General features: G+C 42.0%; 1 protein-coding gene across 1 annotated transcript in view; it reads left to right on the top strand.

Moving 5' to 3' along the window:
- MED12L (mediator complex subunit 12L) overlaps positions 1 to 16,847 on the top strand; it is a 208,297-nt gene extending 191,450 nt beyond the window's left edge. Inside the window, 6 exon segments of the mRNA XM_056849403.1 lie at positions 214 to 303; positions 2,044 to 2,264; positions 4,336 to 4,492; positions 6,375 to 6,443; positions 15,589 to 15,670; positions 16,702 to 16,847. Of these exon segments, the coding sequence (XP_056705381.1) occupies positions 214 to 303; positions 2,044 to 2,264; positions 4,336 to 4,492; positions 6,375 to 6,443; positions 15,589 to 15,670; positions 16,702 to 16,754 (672 nt within the window). The 3' untranslated portion in view covers positions 16,755 to 16,847.
- The last annotated feature ends 5,822 nt before the right edge of the window (positions 16,848 to 22,669 follow it).

Here is a 22,669-nt window from a genome sequence, read left to right as displayed (position 1 = left end):
TAGGATTTTGCCCCTGAGTTGAATATTATACAGCTTCTATTATACACCTAATTCTTAATTACACAGTGCATAGCAGTACCACACTGTTGCACAATGTTCTTTTTTGCAAGCTTCATTTAAAAATCTCCCAACCGCCTGAACTGCTCAAACCAGTATTCTCGGTTTTCATTTAGAATATGTAGAATTAATTTTTATTTCTAAATGGTTTTTCAGGGTCCAGCAATTGATCAGGCTGCAATTTTTGCTCAGCAAGTCCGGTCATCTTCTCAGCTTCCGCAGTACCCAGGGATCCAGCAAGCACAGGTACAGAACTCTTCTTAAGGACTGATTCCCTGTGGGATTGGGAGGGTTGATATTCCCTCCCTCCTATCCCCTCTGTGGACTGCTTTGGCTGTATTCTGGCCTTGCTCCACGGCGGTGGCTGGAGAAGTGAGGGATGGCCGCTACCCCTCTCCTCTGTCATGTGACCGTTTTGGCGAGAAGAGCCGTTGGCTGAGGCGGGAAACAGACAGAGGGGGAGGGGAGCCGTCCCTTCTAGAAGCTTTCCATACAAAAGTTCTCTGCGGCAGGCCTGTGCATGTGCAGTTCCCATGTGTGCCTGCACAGAGGACCATTCGATGGACAACAGTTTTTCAGTTTAAGGCCTGGAATGCCTTACAACTTAGATCTAGGTTAGAGGTTTAGAAGTGGCTTTAAAATAGGTTATAATCATGCAGAAATACCTCAAACTATTCCACAATCCTGTATCAGCACAATGTAGTTGTTAAGGACTAGATCATAACTGATGGTGTCCTTCATGCAAGCACGTGGGAACTCAAAGCCTTCACTGAATTTGCAGATAGGCAGCGACCACATTGAGGTGTTATTTGCGTGAACTGACTCCTCTACATGAAAGCTGTCTTCTATGCACATGTGGTGGCTCATAGTGTTCTCGCAATCATGGATATCATCCACTATGTGGAGGCTTCATGCACTATTAGCCTGTAGCTTTTAGAGATACAGAGTGCCAAACGTGACGTATTGGTTTTTAAAGAGTCGGTCTGGGTTCCTCACAGCAGCTACGGGGAATGGCTTTTTAAAAATAGGAGAGCCCCAAAGGCCCAAGAAGCCACTGTGGGGGGAGGATGGGCTCTTGCCCCCCCCCATTTTCCTGCATGGAAAAAGCACTGCAGGGAGTCATTTCCCTGTTGTGCTGCTCCACATGGAGTATTCTGTGCATGTGGAACAACCAAAATGGAGAAATAACTGCCCCCTCCAGGTAGTAGCTTGAGATCTCCCGCTATTGCAACTGATCTCCAGCCGATAGAAATCAGTTCACCTGGAGAAAATGGCCCCTTTGGCAATTGGACTCTATGGCATTGAAGTCCCTCCCCTCTCCAAACCCCACCTTCCTCAGGCTCTATCCCCAAATCAGGTATTTCCCCACCCAGAACTGGCAACCCTACCCCCCTCCCAGCACTGTTTCATCACAGAGTAAACAGCTTGGGGGGAAGGTGGGAGTCCTCCTCCCCCACAGAGGTATTCTGAGCCCGCATGGACTCTATTTTAGTTTTTCAAAAGCTATGCCCTGCAGCTGCTGGCTGGCTGTGGGGAACCCTAGTTGGGCCCAGCGAACCAGAACACAACGCTTTAAAAAACGGAATGTCTATTTTGGCCCAGAGTCAGATGGCTATAAAGCCCCACTACTTCTGTATGGCCCAGCCTCTCTGAGTTCTGCTCTGGGGAAAAATAATAGTGTTTGTCTAAAGTTCATAAATGTTGTGCCTGATTAATAAATAAAAACTCTGGCAAGAAATGGATGTCTTTATAGCTGCCAGTTGAGACTAATTTTCTTTATTAGGTTCAACTGGCAGCCATAAAGAAATGTGAACACCCAATTTAAAATATGGGGATTATTTTTTTTTGTATTTGGATAGTGTTTTGGAACAACAGTGCAGCTTAAAAACGTACAGATCATTCATTCTTTTTGTCATCTTGCTTTTATTAAAGTAGTGATAATTTTTTTTAAAACACAGAAACTGAAATAAGCTTTATCTTGGGTAGACTATTCCTCATGGCTATACAATGTATAGTACTCAGATGTCACTGCAACCACAACAGACTGGGGGTATAGTTCTTTCGCCTGCCTACAACCCCAGGGCATATCAAGCAGCTCATTCAAATCCAGCTTTAATGGAAAGGCTGAGGCAGATGCAACAGCAGCCAAGTGGATACATCCAGCAGCAAGCAGCTGCCTATCTTCAGCCTTTAACAGGCCATCAGCGGTAAGGCACTTCCCAAATTTTACCTGTCTTGATTTGTGCACTTTTGAAAGATAGCTTTACAGTGCAAGCATCTGAGAAACGTATTAACAAACTGTAGTCTCTCACTCATGAGCCCCATGGCGCTGAGTGGTAAGCTGCAGTACTGCAGTCCAAACTCTGCTCACAACCTGAGTTCGATTCCGGAATTGCCCAAAACCTGGAGGCTGAGCAGCGAAAATGCTGCTTGCCTCCCCACAGCCGCAGGAAGCTTGCCAGCTCTGCAGCTTTTGCGGCTCCTGTCCTCCCCCCACCCAGAGCAGCAAATCCAGACACCAGGCAAGGACCCGGAACCGTGCTTGGAGCATTTCCACAGACAGAACAACTTCTGCCCATAGAGCAGAACTTCTGTTCCATGAATGCAGAACTTCTGCATTGTTGCTTCCATTCTCTCATGGTAAGCCTAGGCAGGGAGGGCAGAAAATCAAGGTCCACAGAGATTTTTCCATCCATGAGATATACTTTAGTGGAGCAAAGTTTGTGCTAAAGTGGAAGTTGTTAATTAAGGAAGGAGCATGGAAGGAGGAGCATATGAGCACAGGGGTTGTTCCTGTGGCACCAAGCCATGATGTGTTGTTTTTTACATCTGAACCATGGCAATATGTCTTGTTATATTTGCTGCTCTTCACTATTCCTTACTATTTGTTTGTTTGCAATGAGATGTCACTTTTTTAGCCTGATTTAAGGAGACAGGCCAAAGCTGTGACCTTTGTAAACAAAGGGTTGGTTCCTGCAACTCCCTTTCTCTAAATGAGGAGATGTACTCCAGAGGGAAGAGTGCAGAAGTCCTTCAACAGAACAAGACTCCTCACTTAGTGGAGGATCCAACCCAAAATGGTCAAAATTAATCTCAAAATGGTCAGATTGATTAAACATGTAGATATTACTGAAGAACATCTTATGAATTACAATATTGGTCTGTTGGGTCTGTTCGAAAATACATCACACTGGATTTTACTGTTCTTACTGCAGCAGTTCAAGATGCAGGGCTCATGGCTAGATGCGGTCTTGTGAAGTACATCTGTGCAACCAGCCTCTTGCCCTGCTATAATGAAACATACATTGAGCCCTTTATCAAACCATAAAAAGTTAACTTTTTAAAAAAATTGGGTCAGGGGAATGTGTGCATGCAAAGACTGTAGCTTTGTTCCCCTCTTGCTGTTGGATAGGGGGATTTTAGTTTCTGCAACGAGTGTTACGGATAACGTGGACTGCCAAAAAAACAAATCAGTGGGTTATAGATCAAATCAAACCTGAACTGACCCTAGAAGCTAAAATGACTAAACTGAGGCTGTCGTCCTCTTTATGAGAAGAAAGGAGTCACTGGAGAAGCCAATCGTGATAGGAAAAGATGAGGGCAGCAGGAAAAGAGGAAGACTCAACAAGAGACGGATTGACTCAATAAAGGAAGCCACGGCCCTCAATTTGCAAGATCTGAGCAAGGCTGTCAAAGACAGGACATTTTGGAGGACATTGATTTATAGGGTCACCATGACGGGTCGGAAACGGCTTGACGGCACTTAACACACGCAGACACAACGAGCTCCATGTACTTAATAATAGCTCTTGAATATGCATGCAGACCTTGTTTGTGCATGCAGTTCCAATTTATGAGAAGTCACATAAAGAAGTCTTCATACATGTATAGCTTCATTTGAGTACCTGACTTTCGCAAAGTCCCCCTGAAAGCAGAGGAATAACTGGTGATTTGAGGTGGATTTGTGGCCAGTTTGTTTGCCTTTTTAAACATTCTGATCTGCATTGGCAACCGCTCTATTATGCTGTTTTGCACACCAAATAGATCAAAAGATCAAAATGCTGCCATTTTGAATTCTACACATTTAGTACAAAAGAGAAGATTTATTTGTTAGTTTTCTGTCTTTACTGTTTCCAACCATATGCGCTCATTTTTCATTCAGTTGCTGTGATCCTACTCAGATTTTAGCATGGAAGCCTTGAAAATTAAACTTGCAGATTTTCATTTATTTCCCCAGCCTATAAATCACTGTATAATTCATTCCTTTCTCTCTCTCAGACTGAGTCACCAGCCTTTGCAGCAGAACCCCTTAGTCGGAGGAGCACTTGATGCTATACCAGCCACAGCTTCCCACCCAAACCTGAATTCAGTTCAGATGCCTCAGGAACAGATGAGACAGAGACAACAACAAATTCGACAGCAGCGACTCCTTCAGGTTTGGGACTTGCTTAATTTTCCGCATCAGGGAATGAATTGCTTGCATTCCTCCTACAATTTCTGCAAGTGGAAGTATTTCCATCTGTGGAAGTGTGACTTCATAGAATCATAGAGTTGGAAGAGACCACCAGGGTCATCTAGTCCAACCCCCTGCACAATGCAGGAAATTCACTACTACCTCCCCCCCACTCCCCCAGCGACCCATACTCTATGCCCAGAAGATGGCCAAGGTGCCCTCCCTCTCATGATCTGCGTAAGGTCATAGACTTCATCAACTCTTTCCTCCCAAAATCCCAAATGCTGTTCCTTGGGAATGCCCCCCCATGAATAACTTGGAGGAGAATTGGAGGTCTGCTATGGAAAGAAGGAATCAGTGAAAAGTGCCCCCACTCCACTTGTGCGGTGGGCAGGATCCAACCCAATATGAATTTATAGCTAGATTAACAAAAGATAGATAGAGGAACACTTCATAGCCACAAATGGTATTTTGGACGATGGTTAAGATGGAATAATACATTGTTTTGAGCATATAACCTTATAGTGTGTCAGCTCATTAGGTCTATGCTGCCAATCCAGTGCAGCCTTGGCTACTCTTCAAGCTCTCAGAGATGGTCTTTCCCAGCATTTTCTACCTGAGTTATCTGATAATGGCAGGATTGATCCTGGGTCATCTGCATGCAAAGCCCAGGTGCTGTACCACTGAACCTAAACTGCCCTGTATTGGTATGTTCTAAATTTTTTAGAGTGGGTTATCCATCTTGCTTCTATCCCCAAAGTTGTTTTTAAGGAAAAATTTAATATAAATGTGTAGCCTCTTTATGAAGGGCTTTGAGTAAGTCACAGCTGAACATATCAGAGAAATGCAGGAAAACCTGTGACTAGGGAAGAGATAAAGCATTGGTCGTTAAGGAGAAAAAGGCTGAGAAATTTTGTTAAGTAGTACTGCGTGCAGAGGCCAAACCTGCAAAAAAGCAGGATGGGAATGAGCTTTTAAAAGCACCCAGAAATCACAATTCATGAATACAGGTATTAAAAGTAACATTCTTTGATATAGAAAAGAGCAAGAGTCCAGTAGCACCTTAAAGACTTAACAAAATTTCTGGCGGGGTATGAGCTTTCGTGAGTCACACTTCACTTCTTCAGACGTATCTGAAGAATTGAGCTGTGTCTCACGAAAGCTCATACCCTGCCAGAAATTTTGTTAGTCTTTAAGGTGCTACTTGACTCTTGCTCTTTTCTACTGCTTCAGACAGACTAACACAGCTACCCGTTGTGATCTAATCCCTTGATATATATCCCTACAGTACTTCTGTGCATCTTCTGTTATTTCTCTCAGGCTTTTGTGTTTATTTCTTTGGACTTGTATACCCTGCTTTTCTCTCCAATCGGGACCCAAAGGTGTTTAGAACATTGTTTTTTCCCTCCTCTATTTCATCCTTGCCCTGACCTGGATGGCCCAGGCTAGCCTGATCTCGTCAGATCTCAGAAACTAAGCAGGGTCAGCCCTGGTTAGTATTTGGAATCGGAGACCCCCAAGGAATACCAGGGTTGCTGTGCAGAGGAAGGCACTGGCAAACCACCTGTGTTAGTCTCTTGCCTTGAAAACCCCATAAAGGGGTCGCCATAAGTCGGCTGTGACTTGATGGCACTTTACACACATACACATTTCATCCTCAGAACACAAACCCTGTAAGGTAGGTTAGACTGAGGGTGCGTGATTGGCCCAGGGTCACCTATTGAGTACCATGACAGAGAGAGGATTTGAATCTGGATCTCCCAGATCTCAGTCTGGCCTTGTGACCATCATACCACTCTAGCTCTCATAATGCAGGTAGATAGTAATGAGTAGTATTATAGTCATGATGGCAATGTTTTCTCAGTTGCAGCAGCAGCAGCAAAGTCAGCAACAGGCTCTTGGTCTTCAAGCAATGCAGCCTCAGCAACCTTTGGTAAGCAGATGTTTTAAAATGTTCTTAGGGTCAGCCCTGGTTAGTATTTGGATGGGAGACCACCAAGAAATACCAGGGTTGCTGTGCAGAGGAAGGCACTGGCAACCCACCTCTGTTAGTCTCTTGCCATGAACCCCCCCCTCCACAAAAAAAGGGGTCGCCATAAGTCGGCTGCGACTTGATGGCACTTTACACACACAAAAAACATTCTTAGCCCAACCCGTCAGTATTAACCTGTCCTACTTGATCCTCAGGCTGGCATTGAAAAATTCATAAAATCCAAAATGACAAACAAACAAAACAAACAGTGGTTCACGGTTAGAAAAATAAACAACTATGGAAGCAGTCGCAGAAAATCATATTTAAAGACCAGCTTTCAATTAGCAGTTAAACCATTTTTAAACAGCAGTTTAAAAACAGGCTACGAATTAGACACACACACACACACAAAAACTTTGTTCTGGGGCTTTTCCTCTTGAAGCAGAAGTAGCTTGTCTCATCTTGGCCATTGATTCCTGGGATCTTAAAGAACAAAACTAGGGTTGAAGTAAGAAGTGACTTCATATGTATTTAAAAATGGTTAGCTATGATGACCTTACATTTCTGTATCTAGTTCTGGTATATGACAGAAGCAGAGTGAAGCACCTGCTGGAAACTTCCCAATTTAGACTTGCTAACACAGTAATGTATATGAGTAACAGATACTTGCAGCAATATTCACTTTTTCTAACTCGGTTTGAGTATGATACCCTTGAAGAACATTTGGCAGCTGTGTGTTGTACAGTGCTTGAGTAAAAGCACCCTCTAGTGGACAACACATCAGAGAAATTTCAGTGGTCATAACATTTCTGTAGCACAGGGGTCCCCAACCTTGTTTCAGCCTGTGGGCACCATTGGAATTCCTCGTTATTTAAGCTACCTGTGGAAGAAAATAAAGTGACTCCACTACTGTAAAAATGCACAAAGAGGACAGATGTGTGGAAGAACCCTGCCCAAACAAATTCCAGTTTTTGTGGATCGACTTCCAAGAAAACCAGGAGTAACTCTAGCACATGGAAAAGGTCTGAGTTCTTCCTACCCACATGCTTAATTTTGTGTTTAAAGAACAGATTTTTACACACGAGCGGGTGGACTCATGAGTAAATATGTATAGATCAGTCTCATCATTTTTGAGTTGCCCTAAGACTTAGTACTTTTGGAAGACTTTATGTATGTTAGTACCAAAATATGTGAGCCCATGGTTGCAAAAATTTCCATACATGGTTAGTAGGAAGCTTAAAACATTACATTATGTAAGAAATTCACATCTGCTAAAAAAAAGAGCTGCAGTAAAGAAGAATTCTACCCCTTCCTGCCAGCGACCTATTACTAGTCATAAGATCTCAACTATGATAGATAGTCCATGTAATGAGAACAACAGAGTGGATTGTCGATGATAAATAAGGGTGAAATGTTTTGCTGGAATGCAAATTGTTTTGTCTGCATTCTGTTCTTGTTTCTTCCTGCATCCAGAGAGAAAAGAGGGGGTGGTTGGATGTCCATGCATCACATGAATACAGGAAACACAAAACACAGTAGGGTTGGGGATGGATAAATTAGAGGAAGGTGAACACACCTGAAGCTGCCTTATATTAGATCATCGGTCCATCAAGGTCAGTACTGTCTACTCAGACTGGCAGCAGCTCTCCTGCATCTCAAGTAGACGTCTTTCACATCTACTACTACCTAGTCCTTTTTAACTGGAGATGCATGAGATTGAACTTGAGACCTTCTGTGTGCAAAGCAGAGACTCTTCCACTTAGCCACAGCCTGTCCCCTGTGGCATGGATCAGAATGCTGCAGTGGTCAAGATTTCAGAACTTCTTCTACCTTTCTAGGCAGACAGGAGGTTTGAGGTAACAGTGTGGATTCAGCCAAGTATATACCAACAACATATTTACTAAAGCCAAGTATATACCAACAACATATTTACTAAGTTGTGTATAGATTTGGTGTTTAGGCACTTCATGGGATTCTAGTACTTGGATTAGGAATTAAAGGACATTTCAAACAAGCAAGCATTTCTTACATAGGGTTAGGGGAAAATGTACTCCTATTTATATTTGCAGTAATCTGTGTCCATTACTAAGCATTAAGTCCCACAACACAGATGTCTGGAAAGAGGGAACAGAAGTGAAGAAAAGTAGCAACCAGTGATATCCTGAATTGCAGTGGGAGTGAGAAATCACAAGTCATAAGAAGAGGGGATACCGTCAGCCCCAGCATCTTTAACAAGGAGCAGCAGTCAAATTTAAGTAGATTGTTGTGTGCTTCCAGCACTTCAACTGCTTGGAGTTTTCCAAGCTCCCTGTAAAGAGGGACAAAGTTTCTGTTCAATTGAATTCTTGGGAACTGTCAGCTCTTGCACTACCTGAACTCCCCTCAGAAGACTTTGGAGGTGTAACATGAGGAGACCTTTATGGACCTACCAGAGACACATACTGACTGCAGGGGGCTATGCAGGTGACAGGAAAGGTAGCAACCCATTGTTGATGGATGTGCTCTAAAAAACTCTTCTCCAAAAATGCTCCGGCCATTTATGCTTGGTAATTAGCAGCGCATTCCAGGCTGAAGTGCCCTGCATATTTTTTTTTAATTTTTCACCGCTGAACCATCATTCAGGAAGTGACTGCTTCACATTTCTTAAGAGCCCCTTTAATGTGACTGTTTGTGTTTGCTCCGCCCCCACCTCAAAGAATTCCCTCAAGGAAGCATGCAAAATCACAGCTGTGCATTAGCTATGCAAACAGCAGTTGCTAATGGAAGGAACGAAGGAGCAGGCGAGTGTGTGTGTGTGGGGTGGAATTTCTCCTTTGGCATAGGGAGCGTGAATAGGCATTTTAAAGGTCGCATTTTAAAAAAGAGCTTTGAGCAAGCATCAAAATTGACCCTGCTTAAATGGCTTTAGTGAATTTCCTCAGTTTTCATCTATTAAAGGGTTAATGATCAAGTGTCAAGTCCAGTGGCACCTTAAAGACCGACAAGATTTCCAGGGTATAAGCTGTCAAGAGTCAAAGCTCCCTTTGTCCTCTGCAAGTAGGAAAAGGTTAAAGATTATTCATTCAATTTCCTCAGTAGCTAAAAGCTTCTAAATTTCACATTGAGTTAAGAGATATCACATGTGCTTCTAGCAGACACGAGGGCAGATTCATCCATTTTAAGGAAACACTCCATTTATCATCCTCTTCTTAGCAGCGTGCATGCCAACTGCTGCAACATTATTTTGCTATTTGTCTTGTCCAGATTCACCAAAATGTCTGCCAGATCTAATTGCCTGCATATTTAGGTAACTAGCTTTCGGTTAAAGTAATATTAAAACAGGTTTTAAATAGCCATAATTGCAGCATAGGATTATGGTGAAATAAAATACGAGCGTGAGGACTGAAATTTGAAATATTTGTTTCATTTATCTCCCACCTTTCTTCCATCACAGAAGGTAGCCTAAATAGGCATCTTAGTAGATCTCCCACCCGGGCACTGACGAAACCCTGTTTAGTTTTAGGAAGGCGGCTGTGTCAAATGCCCCCAAGTTCCAACAGTATTCTGGGTTATTCTCTTGCAGTTGCACACTGTATACTTAAAGCAGAAGCAAAAGATCAGAACTTCATTGCTGTGACACTCATTTGCAAGAGAACACAAAGCCAACATAACAGAAAACATTACAGTGAAATGAGATTACTTCAAACCAACAGAATCTCAGCAGCACGTAGGAAGCAAAAATCAAGTTACTGCAAGCAGGGCTAATTTAAATGACAGTGCAGCCCTATATAAGACTAGGATACTCATCTATCTTCAGAGTGCTGGATCTTACCTACCAGGCTTGGGAGCTGGGGTGGGGCTCCTTCTATGTTTTCCAGCCTGCCAGCCCTTGAGACTTGCTTGGTGCCTACCCTGCAGGACAAAATGTTTCTTTCTACCTAGACTTTTAATTAAGGGATTGCTCTTTTACCATGATTCTTACAGTCTGTGCCTAGCCTGGACTATTTTGAGGCTTGTTTTAAGCTGCTCAGTGTTTTACGTTTTCTAATACTCTGGCTGGGTTTTAGGGAGTAACAGAATCTATGTGCTACTCAAAGATCCTTTGGGCTCCCACAAGATTTCAGATGAAAAGTTGGAATGGGTGGTGGTGGTTTCCGTCTATATTTCCCCATTTGGGTGATGCGAGGTAGAGAGAGTGACCCACCTATCCTGTTCTGTAGGAGACACCATTGGCCTAACTAGCCACCCTTTGCAGTTGCTGGAAGGGAATATTTCACACTAGCTTTATCAGCTAATATATATTCCCTTTCATCATGATACCTAACTAGGTCCTAGAATGTGGTTGGAAGGCACCTGACACTGCAGCTTTGCTGAAACTGAGCAGCCCTGGGTCTGCTAAGTGCTTGAATGGGAGAGCTTCTGGCAACTCTTCATACACCACTTGCGTTCCACAATGAACATATAGGAATGTTAAATAAATAAACAGGTTATCTGTCTGATTGATGTTGATGATTCCTGACAGCAGTAGCTGAAGAAAGCCCCCGAGATATGCCTCTGCATTGCTGCACAGCTGTCTATATACCTACTAGTCTGGACCCTGCCCCAGGATGTGGTGATGGCTGCCAACTTGGAAGGCTTTAAGAAGGGAGTGGACATGTTCCTGGAGGATAGGGTGATCCATGGCTACTAGTCAAAATGGATACTAGTCATGATGCATACCTATTCTTCAGTATCACAGGAGCATGCATATTCTGTTAGGTGCTGTGGAATATAATGCTGCTGCAGTCGTCTTGTTTGTGGGCTTCCTAGAGGCACCTGGTTGGCCACTGTGTGAACAGACTGCTGGACTTGATGGGCCTCTGTGTGATTTAGCATGGCTTTTCTTACGTCCTTATGTCACATACTACCCCCTTCTCCCAGGCTACTTTATTCATAGAAGCTAGGCACTCCAAATGGCACCTCTCAAACTCTCATAGCCTTTACAACATTGTAAATGAACTCTAGTGAAGCTATCACTACTTTTCCAGTATGAGCCCATGTGTCTGTCCCCCTTTTGGCCTCTACTTCCCCTTTCCAGTGTGGATGTATGAACCAGCAATACCTCTACAGTATGGCAGGGTCTGCACCCCTCAAGATCAACCCACCCAGCCCCTTTTGGTGAGGACAGAGTATTGTGCTGCTATCCTGAAATGGACTAACACTGGAATACCTCTGACTTTATTACTATTTATACCCCGCCTTTCTCTCCAATGGAGTCTCAAAATAGTGTACAACATTCTCCCCTTTTCTACTCTATCATCACAACAACTCTGTGGGGAAGGTTAGGTTGAGTGTGTGTGACTGTCCCAAGGACACCCAAAAAGCTTCTGTGGCTGAATGGGGATTCAAACCTGGATCTCACAGATCCTAGTCAGACACACTAACCTTTATACTGCACTGGCTCCTTACGAACAGTAAAAACCCAGGGGATTTTTTTTTCTTCATTGGCAAAGATCCTGAAAAGATTTTAGCTCTTTTCAGTTGTTGCATTTGACCACACATATGGGGTTCTGGTACACATGTACCAAAGCTGGAATACACGTAGGGTGCCCCTTTCATACAAAATGGCAATTGTGTGTATCAGGAGGATTGTGTGTAGCATGTTCTCCCCACTCATGTGGGCATATATAATGACTGAACAGAAATTTTGTGAGGGCAGCTAAAAGGCAGATTTTAGAAGATTAATTGATTCATTCTGAATAGTGACCGTGGGCAAACCGTGACTGTTCTGCATATGTTCTGGTTTTAAGAGACAGATGTACTCAACATCTTTTTTTTTGGAATGTCATGAAACAGCATTTTCCCACTAAGTTATCATATAATCGTCTCTGCTGGTCTGCCCCCAATTGCAAATGCAATTCTGAAGATATGAAGAAAAATATTTAATTCTCAGAATGATAAATAATACCTTATAGTAGAAACATATGGGAGAGAGATATTCTGACCAGTTTTTCCATTTCTTGCCAGTGCACGATTGTCAACATATCTTTTAAAAATACATGTTTGGCAGGCTGCTTATAGTGAATGGGCTCTAATGGACTTCATGTCACAATCCTGAATTTATTGTTGATTTTTTAAAAAAGAACCATTACTAATTATACTGACAAAACACGCAAGATCAAATTCTAGTTTAGTCTTTCAGAAAGAAGTATCATGTAGGTCAAAAGGTTTGCGTTGCAAAAGTAATATAATGGACTTCCTGGAACAAGGGGTGTGCTTTCCACTTAGACCCTCGAAGTTGTGTTCTTTTCCTCTTCTTTAACACTAACCATGTAATCCTGAAGGGGGGGGGGTTGAATGCCTGTAGGAGCCGGCATAACCCTATGCCAGCATCACTGCCCTTTGCACTATGATAAGGGGCACTGACGTCGATGCAGGGGCACTCATGCTGGCCCCAGAGAGCGACATGGCAGCATGGACGGCAGCGCAGCCTCTCCGCCACCATTGTCCCAATGGAACTCCATGTGCCGGCATCCTGGGAGGCATTCCTGGTAGTTCTTCGGGGCAGAGTGCCTTTAGGCAGTTTCCTAACCCCTTTTACCCCAGAAACTCCTCCTCATGCTGCGGTATTGTTACGCCAGCTAATTTGCTGGTGTAGCCTCGTGAAAGGCAGTGAGTCTGTTTTTCAATTTTTAAATGGAGTTTCCCATTATTCTGGCCAGGAAGCCTCTGTGGAGGAGGCGCGGTTGCGCCGCTCCCAGCTGCCGTGTTTCTCCTCTTCCCTTAGGAATGGGCTGCCCATATAGTCTCCTTTGACAAGGAAATGTGGGACTCCCAATCCACATACCAATTCAAAGGCTTCATATTTCCACGGAATAATCTATCTGGCCGTTCAGATTGAGATTGGCCCAGTTTGCATAGGAAGACAATCGTTTTCATGACTGAACATGTCATGAATGAAGTGCATGTGCTCAAGAACATTGAAAGTCTACATTATATTCATTATCACGAAATACACTTCTGTGTCTACCCATTTTATGCATAGCTAGGCTGCACAGAGATGATTACGCAGAGATAGTCGGCCAGAATCCAGTGGAAAGGGACCCATTTTAGTATTTGGTTTTTAAATCCAGAGGTTAGCAATATTATTTGCATTTTCCAAGGCATTCCTCTAATGTTTCTTTTCATTGCTGTACCTGAACTAATGCTACTTTCACATGTGTTTAGATCCCTTTCACCTTCTTTGTATGCAGCTTTCACAAGCTGCCATCCGTTGATAATTTCTCTGAGAAAGCTCAGTCTGAAGGAATTTGTTTGAATGTATGGAAAATATTATTAGCTGGACTAGAACTAGAACATAGGCCTCTAAACTCCCAGGCAAGCACTGTACTTAATCCAAACGGCTATAAACACATGAAAGAACAATTCCAAAGGGACCCATTATCCTCAGAGTGAACATAGGAAGATGATTTTAAGACTGGATTTACATCATTTTTGTGGAGATTGAAATGGAATAAAGTGACGTGACCCCCCATACATGTACTGCTTCATGCTGGCATTATCCAGATGTGCATATTAGCCTCAGATATATCATATTTCTTTCAGATTTGCACATAGACTTTATATATAGAGAGCCTGCCATTTTAATTCGTGTAAGCCAGCGTGGTATAGTGGTTAAGAGCAGTGGTTTGGAGTGGTGGACTCTAATCTGGAGAACCGGGTTTGATTCCCCACTCCTCCACATGAGCGGCAGAGGCTAATCTGGTGAACTGGATTTGTTTCCCCGCTCCTACCCATGAAGCCAGCTGGGTGACCTTGGGCTAGTCATAGCTCTCTTAGAGCTCTCAGCCCCCACCTACCTCACGGGGTGCCTGTTGTGGGGAGAGGAAGGGAAGATGATTGTAAGCCGGTTCGATTCTTCCTTAAGTGGTAGAGAAAGTCGGCATATAAAAAACTTCTACTACTACTACTACTTCTTCTTCTTCTTCTTCTGTAAATAAAAGTATAATAATTAAATTAATACTTATGGTTATCCTGTACATAGCATATAACTTTAGTTCCCAAAATGTTGTACGCTCATTTATCCTCATAGAATCATTGTGCAAAAACTGGTGAAGATAGAATGCCATGTCTGAGGTCATGGCCATCTAAATATTGAGGGCAGTTTGCCACAGTTGATGGCACTGGGATGAGGTTGAAGGCAATTTGCCACAGCTGTCGTGAGCTACAGGGTTTGTATAAGTTGCAAGGGATTCAGCTGCGCAGCATCATTGCTTCAAAAGCGGAATGGACAAATTCATGGAGAATGGGGCTATCAATGGCTATGAGTCATGATGGATATATACTTCTTCCAGTATCAAAGGCAGTGCCAAAGGCCTCTTTATATCAGTTGTTGGGGAGCTTGGGCAGGAGGATGCTGTTGCTGTCATCCTGCTTGTGAGTTTCCTAGAGGCAGCTGGTTGGCCACTGGGAGAACAGAATGCTGGACTAGATGGGCCTTTGGTCTGATCCAGCATGGCTCTTATTATGTTCTCTACTGTGTGCTGACCAAAATCTGCTGAAGTTATATCTCCAAATCCAGGCACTGTTCTAATAGGACCACAGTCTGTTTGAGCGTGTGTGTGTGTGTTTTTAGTAATAATGGATTTGGCAAAACTGAATTTTCCCAAATATAACCTCCTCCAGTTGTCAGTATTTCTACTCCATTCTCTGTTTCTAAGCGTTCTTGAAGGGAGTAAAAAATTCAGAGGATCGTGCCAGAAAGAGATTTTTCTTCATAGATCACTTTCCTTAAGTTCTGACCTCTTGTCATACAAACGTTATGAAACTGCCCAAAAGTGAATGTGGTCATTGGTTTTTTTTGCTCAGTATTTTCTGTTGTCGAGCTCTCCAGAGTCTCAGTCAAAGAATGGTCTTTCCATACCAAACAAGTCCAATGCTATTTGACACAGATTGACTCTACACACACACTCAACGTTGTTATAATCGTAAGTTTAATGTGCAAGAGAAGGGACAAAATGACTGTGCCTTCTCTCCTGAATTTCCTAAGTAGCATCTTTCTGCTCAGAACTGCAAAACAATATTGCTGAGGTTGTGAAGTATGAGGTTGTGAAATTTTGCTAATTTCTTTTCATATTGACTGTTATAGTTCCCAAGGCAAGGCTTGCAACAGACACAGCAGCAGCAACAGACAGCCGCTCTGGTCAGACAGCTCCAAAAACAGCTGTCAAGTAAGTATGCAACTTTTTATGAGTTTTATGACCCCTTTGCATCTTCAGATCACATTTTTGACAATTCGTTTTTTTAATGTAATAATTCTGGTCCTATTCAGTTCTGATAATACAGTAAATGGGTGTGTGTTTTTTAAGTAGTCACACCTGAAAATTGCCATACATATGCACACTTGTGCTCAGCAGGAGAGGGTAGAGTATTTGCCAGCATTTCTGTTGATTTGCTTTCAATTTGCACAGCTCTTACTTGGAAGACCCAAGTGGTTGATGAAACCAGTTTACCTGTCAGTTGTGAGGATGATGACAAATCAGATAGAGACTATGATTGATGGAATTCCTTAGGGAAGCTGTGGCAGTTAATCCAGACATTTATAAGATAGCCAAATAACATGTGCAGTTGCTGAATGTCAGAGTTGTAGAAATTTGATCCACTCAGCCAAATGTACCTCACCACCATTGCTGAATGGTGGCCTATCAGAAGCTGCTGTCTTCTGCTGGCTGCCTGGGACTGCAAAAACTGACATGGATTGACAAGCACTTGGCTATATAAATGCATATCTGGTTGGCTGTGGCCTTTTATGCATGGGTTGTTTCCATCGGATATGCTGCTCTCTCGATCCACAGTATTTGCAGTCGAATTCTGAAATCACAATGGTCTGAAACTGACCAATTAGTTGGCCGTTGTAGTACTCACAGGTTTAAATTGATAGATATGCAGGGAACCTGGGTGAAAAAAGAAGGCCAAAATTCTGGGGAGAGAAGTGAAAATCCATTCAAAAGTTGGAGCCGGGTAAGGATGTGGTGGGAAGAGTGAATGCAAGGAGGATCAGCTGGCTGGCTGCAGCAGAAACCACCTATATTGGTCTTCTCTCTAAGCATGTGTACTTGGAAGTAAGTTCAGTTTGAAGTGAACCTTCTTCCTGATCCTCTGCACATTTAAAAATAAGTCCTGCTGATTTCAGCAAACTAGCATGGGGTTTCAATCTGTGTGCCTAGCTCACCTAAATGAACTTTTCCCCCTTGCTTCCTAGTTAACCAGCCCCAACAAGGTGTGAACCCATATGGTCACCCTTCACACTTCTGAATCTGGAAGATGGCAGCAAGACCAAGTGTTTGCACTGAAGAATAGGAAACCCAGAACTTGCACTGAAGAATTGGAAACGGGGTTATTACTAGAATTTTTTTCCAATTTTTTTTGTGTTCTGCAACTTATGTAACTATGTAAGAAATAGGTGATTTTTTTTGCATATATCTAATTTTAAACATATAGATTATTTGGGCCCGTATGAAGAACATTGTTGCTGCAGAATATATAGATTTGGTGCTTTTAGGGTATTAACACTTTTTTTCAAGAGGATTAAAAATCCTGACTTTTTTTCCGAGGGAAACGATGTTGGGGTTTTTTTCGTTTTTAAGAACTGCACTGGACCAAACTACCAACTAGAAAGGCACTTCCTTTTTTTGTGCATAAATGCTGGTTTTTTTTCACTTTTTAGTATTTTGTCAAATGTATATTGATTTCCATTATGTTAATTTTGATCCTGTATGTAGCTTTCATAAGCACTTTATACGGTTTTTTTGTTTCAAGTGTCCTGATTTCCACCCCCTTGATTTCCTGAAGGTAATAAAGTTCCTGAAGGTGGACCCTTACTTGTATTTATAACGTTTCTATGAAAATACCACAGGTTAACACTAATAAAATTTGCTAGATTCTCTTTTCAATGCAGATTTTGGCCACATGAGCGTTTTATGAAGGATCCAAACAAGAAATCAAAGCCTAAATAACTACTGTGGACTTTGCTCGAGAGGCATTATATGCCCCAAGAAAAATCCTAACAGTTGGGCTAGTACCCATTGATAAATCTTACTGAAATTGGTGGGACAGAGTCCTGGTTTGCACATGCAGAAGAAATGCAGTGGATGTGCTGATAGACCACTGCAGGTGGGGCTTACGTTTTTGATCCACATGAAAAGAATACCACCTGCACTTTTTTGTTGTTTTTTTAAAGCAAAATCAGGGAGCAGGCAGGGCCGAACCTTTTATACAGGTGTGCTAATTTTTTTCTTGTAGGAAGTTTTTTATATAGAGCAATCAAAATGTCATCCCATATTTGCCACTTGAACAGGTACAGTCTACTAGAATCTCATGATTCAACCACCTCATTTTGCAGCATATACCTGTGCCCAGTTATACATGGACAGCCTATCCTTCTAGTTGACAGTCCGTGTGATGTAGTGGCTAGAGTATCAGACTAAGGTCTAGTAGACCCAGGTTTGAATGCCTGCTCTGCCATGGAAGCTTGCTGAGAGGCCTTGGGCCAGTCATGCTCTCAGCATCAGCTACCTCACAGGGTTGTTGTGAGGATAAAATGAAGGAGAAGGGAATAATATAAACCACTCTGGAGCCCCATCAGGGGATAGATGGTGTGTAAATGAAGTAAAAGAAATAGAGGCTAGAGCCACTAAGCACACAAGTTTTTGTCTTGTTTCTGTTGAAATATGTGAACATAGACTATCTGCCAAATGTAACAGAAATTAAGCTTCCTTCCTTCCTTCCTTCCTTCCTTCCTTCCTTCCTTCCTTCCTTCCTTCCTTCCTTCCTTCCTTCCTTCCTTCCATTCATTACTGGGTGTGTGCATTTTCCAAAATAGTTTCAGAAAAGTGTTTTTTTAAAAAAAGATTTCGCTGATATTTACCACTAGTTTCCACAGTGATTACATAATTTAGATCAATGGTTCCCAAACCTTTTGGGCCACCGCCACCTTGGTTCCACAAACTCAACTCCAGCACCCCCTACCCTATCCTGTAAAAAGCATTATTCAAAATAGGGGTTTGCATGACTCACTAAAGAAGACAATAACAATAAAATTTCAAAACAGTAACAATTAATTGCACATCTATTCAAAATCAAATTAAAACTTTTTAGTTGAAATGTATTCAACAAAACTGATGAACTTGATCCAGTGGTACCAGCTCTTCAAAGTCTGGAAAAAAATTCTGATAGTTTTCACCAAATTTGCCAACATGGTGCCATAGCTTGATCTATTGTAAATTAGTGAACTACACAGTTGAAGGGGCCACCTATAGTACCCCCTCTGCCCCCTTGCCTCTTAGTGCCCCCATAGGTAATACCACCGCTCCCCAGGGGGTGGTACTGCCCACTTTGGGAACCACTGATTTAGATGAAATGTTTTCTGAATCACTTTAGGTTACTACTTTGGCATGACACTCAGCATTGTACCTCAGAGAAATAGGCTTAGCACTCATAAAGAGCACATTAGATGTTAAACCTGTGACTCAGCTGAGACACTTCAGTGAGCAGGTGAGTGCTCATGAGATAGATATTCCTGGATATAGAAAACAAGTACGTCAGAACTAAGCAGCACTCCTGGCTGGGTTAAGTATTGCTTGCTTGTCCTGCGAGTCCTCTTACCAAAAATCTGATGGCAGATTCATGTTTCAAAGGTCTCATGTCGCCCCGAGAACTTTCAGTCATATATGTACTGGCAGTTCCATGCTGGAAACATAGTTTGCAGGTGTGCAGGGGCCTGATTTAGGTCGGGACTGCAGTATGCTGGGTGGGGCACGAGCATTTCACCTGCACCATTTGCCCAACCTCAGACAGCCTTAGGGAGCTACTGTTTGCCCATTAAAGAAACGTACATTTACTGATGGACATGTTCCCCAGTGGGCCAAACAGCAGTTCTCTGGGGCCAAATAATGTCTGGGAAGGGTTAAGCCCCCTCTCCCCGCACACCATGGTCCCAATCCGAATCTGGACAGTGCATGCTTGTGGATAACCTTCCCATAAATCCCAAATCATATCTGTTGACAGTTCACATGTCCCTTCTCAGGATGTCATGTGAATTGGCCCTGAAGTAGTATCATCTAGATACTGGTCACCACCTTATCTGGTGGTAAGAACTCGACCATCGTTTTCTAGACACAGAGACAGTTGTTACTCCTTGTTTTGTACAATGGCTATTCAGAAGTTTAAACTTTTTTAGTTGTGTAAATATTGCTGTATTTATAAATTTGCTGTAAAGCACAAGTAAATTATTCATTAAATTTATTATTATGGAAGATAGAATATTTTAACCTTGTCCAGTGATATTTGCTCATATTCGAGTAACTGAAACAACTGTTTTGTGAAATTTTGAGTATTCTGTGATATCCTTTTAGAATTAGATGCACAAATTTTGAATGTGAATTGTATAGGGCATTTAGAGATACTTGGGACTATTTTACCATGTTTCTGTATGAACTTCTCTTTTCATTTACCTTGTGATAAGATTACAGTAAGGCTTACTGTGAATAAACAATCTCTATAAAGAAAACTTTAGTCAATTATGTAAAATAAAATACTTTCCATTGCATTACCAGCCAATTCAATTTAATATTCTTGTAGGATGTCAAACTCTTTACTGTGATAAATATGTTTGTGAATTGCTATGCATGCTTATGAAAAACCCTTGGTGGCAAACTGAAAATATGTAATTCTGAATTTCTTGGAAGAAAAAAGAGGGGAATAAGACCCAACCTAAAAACAGAAGCTGGGTACCCGAGGTTGGGTAAAAGGAATATATATATATGTATATAAATACTGTAAATATAATTTATTGGAAGCGCTATGTAAAGGTTAAAAATATTTTGAAAACATTAACATAGCACAATGGCGTATCCTAAGGTTGATATGCAGGTATCAACCCAGTAGAGCAGTGACTGCACACATAGTATATGAGAGACATATACTAACCAGTATTACAACTAGAACCAATCTGACCAGATGTTTGAGGAATTGGTAATAGATTTTACAACCTATACACATGCCTGGTTGGGTTTGAACTGTTTGTATATGTATGTATGTATTTATTTATTTCTGTAAATGTGTGCAGGCTAACATGGGTTTTAATTAACCACTGTTGAAGGCCCAATAGACCGAAACGCGTTTGGTTGTGGTTACAGATGTCAACCTTAGGATATGCCATTGTGCTATTTTAATGTTTTCAAAATATTTCTAACCTTTTTAACCTTTACAGGGCGCTTCCAATAAATTATATTTACAGTATTTATATACATATATATATATTCTGAATTTACAGTATTTATATACATACACATACATGTATATACATATATTCCATTCTGAATTTCTTGTCAAGATTATTATACGTTCAAAATTATATTCCCTTGATGCCCATAGGCAATGCTATTTTCACTGACAGTAGATTTTTGAAATTCTTACATTATTAAGAGCTGTTAGGTAAAAGTGTGCCATTGAGTCACAATTGACTCATGGAGGCCCAGTGAATTTCTATCTCATGGGGTTTTCAAGGCAAGAGATGAGCAGAGGTGGTTTGCCATTGCATTCCTCTGCGTAGTGGGCCCAGTCTTCCCTGGTGATCTTCCATCCAAGTACTGTCCAAGCTCTTAAGAGATCAGGCCAATCTGGGCTATTAGGGCTGCTAAATTAAGAGCTGTAGATATATTTTAATATACCTGGTACTGTTTATGCTTGGCTTTCAACTGACTGTGAGTCCTATTACAGTAAAGGTAGAAGAGAACTATTTATTTTTACTCTCAGTTACACATTTTTCCAATGGCTGTATAATATGGTAGACCTGTTATGAACACATGAAGCTGCCTTATACTGAATCAGAACCTTGATCCATCAAAGTCAGTACTGTCTACTGAGACTGGCAGTGGCTCTCCAGGGTCTCAGGCAGAGGTCTTTCACATCACGTACTTGTCTAGTCCCTTTAACTGGAGATGCCGGGGATTGAACCTGGGGTCTTCTGCATGCCAAGCAGATGCTCTACTACTGAGCCACGGCCCTTCCTCCTTCATAGGGCCCTTCCCCTATGATAGATGGAAACCTCCATTAGTAGTGCCCTTCCCCCTTCATAGGGCCCTTCCCCTATGAGATGGAAACCCCCATTAGTACCATACTACATACTGTGTGGCAGTTTTGTTGTACTCAATTACAGTGTCCTCAATTACATAGTGTCTTCTGCTTGTAGTAGTCGTTATATCAAGTTAGTAGAGAGTGTCCCTCGTCAAAAAACATTGCACTGCTTAATTTAATCTTGTTCAAGAACATTACACTTAGTTTGAATAAGAACAGAAAAATTGACCTAACCCAGCAATGTGTTTTCAGCACTATGCCAGAAGTCTCTGAAAGCTCACAAAAACAACAGCCTCCCCCTCTTCATCTGCAAAAGCTTATACATAAGAACAGCAATAGGCAAAACCTATTAGTAACTTATTCCGTTTTTCAATGTTTGTGGGATCCACACATGACTGACAGCTTTGTTTGTTCTTCAGATGAATCCGGCAGCTGGTGATGAGTTACAGTAAGTAAATGTTGACTGCACAGACTGATTGCAGGCTATGATTGCTGTAGATCCTTGGAAACCTCCGTATGAGAATATTCTGCTAAAATATTTTACAGGGATATTCCAAATGATCATAGTGCACTGCCTACAACTCTGGAATTTCTTTGCTTTTGGTGATTTGCTGAACCCAACCCTGAGGATCTTTGGAAGAAATTTAGAAGCTTTATGTTCAGGTAGGCTATGGTGGGACTGGAGTGGGCTTTGTTTTCATATGGTTTTATTCAACTGTATACTACTACAAATCTGAGGGATGAAGCAAATTTCTTAAGAAAGGCTGCAGCATGGTTTCTTCTAGGCATCATGCACAGCACAACCGAATGGAAGACACCCCAAAATACACTACCTTTTGCAAATAGCTGTCACTTTCTTTCTTTTTCACACACCAAAGGAAAATGTGGATGTGTAAAGTACCATCAAGTTGCAGCTGACTTATGGCAATCCAGTAGGGTTTTCAAGGCAAGAGGCTAACAGAGGTGGTTTGCCATTGCCTTTCTCTGCGTAATGACCCTGGTATTCCTTGGTGGTCTCCCATCCAAATACTAACCAGGGCTGACCATGCTTAACTTCTGAGATCTGACAAGATCAGGCTAGAATGGGCCATACA

Source organism: Euleptes europaea, chromosome 5, assembly GCF_029931775.1.
Source record: "Euleptes europaea isolate rEulEur1 chromosome 5, rEulEur1.hap1, whole genome shotgun sequence".
Lineage (NCBI taxonomy): Eukaryota > Metazoa > Chordata > Lepidosauria > Squamata > Sphaerodactylidae > Euleptes > Euleptes europaea.
This window is presented reverse-complemented; position numbering and strand designations above follow the sequence as displayed.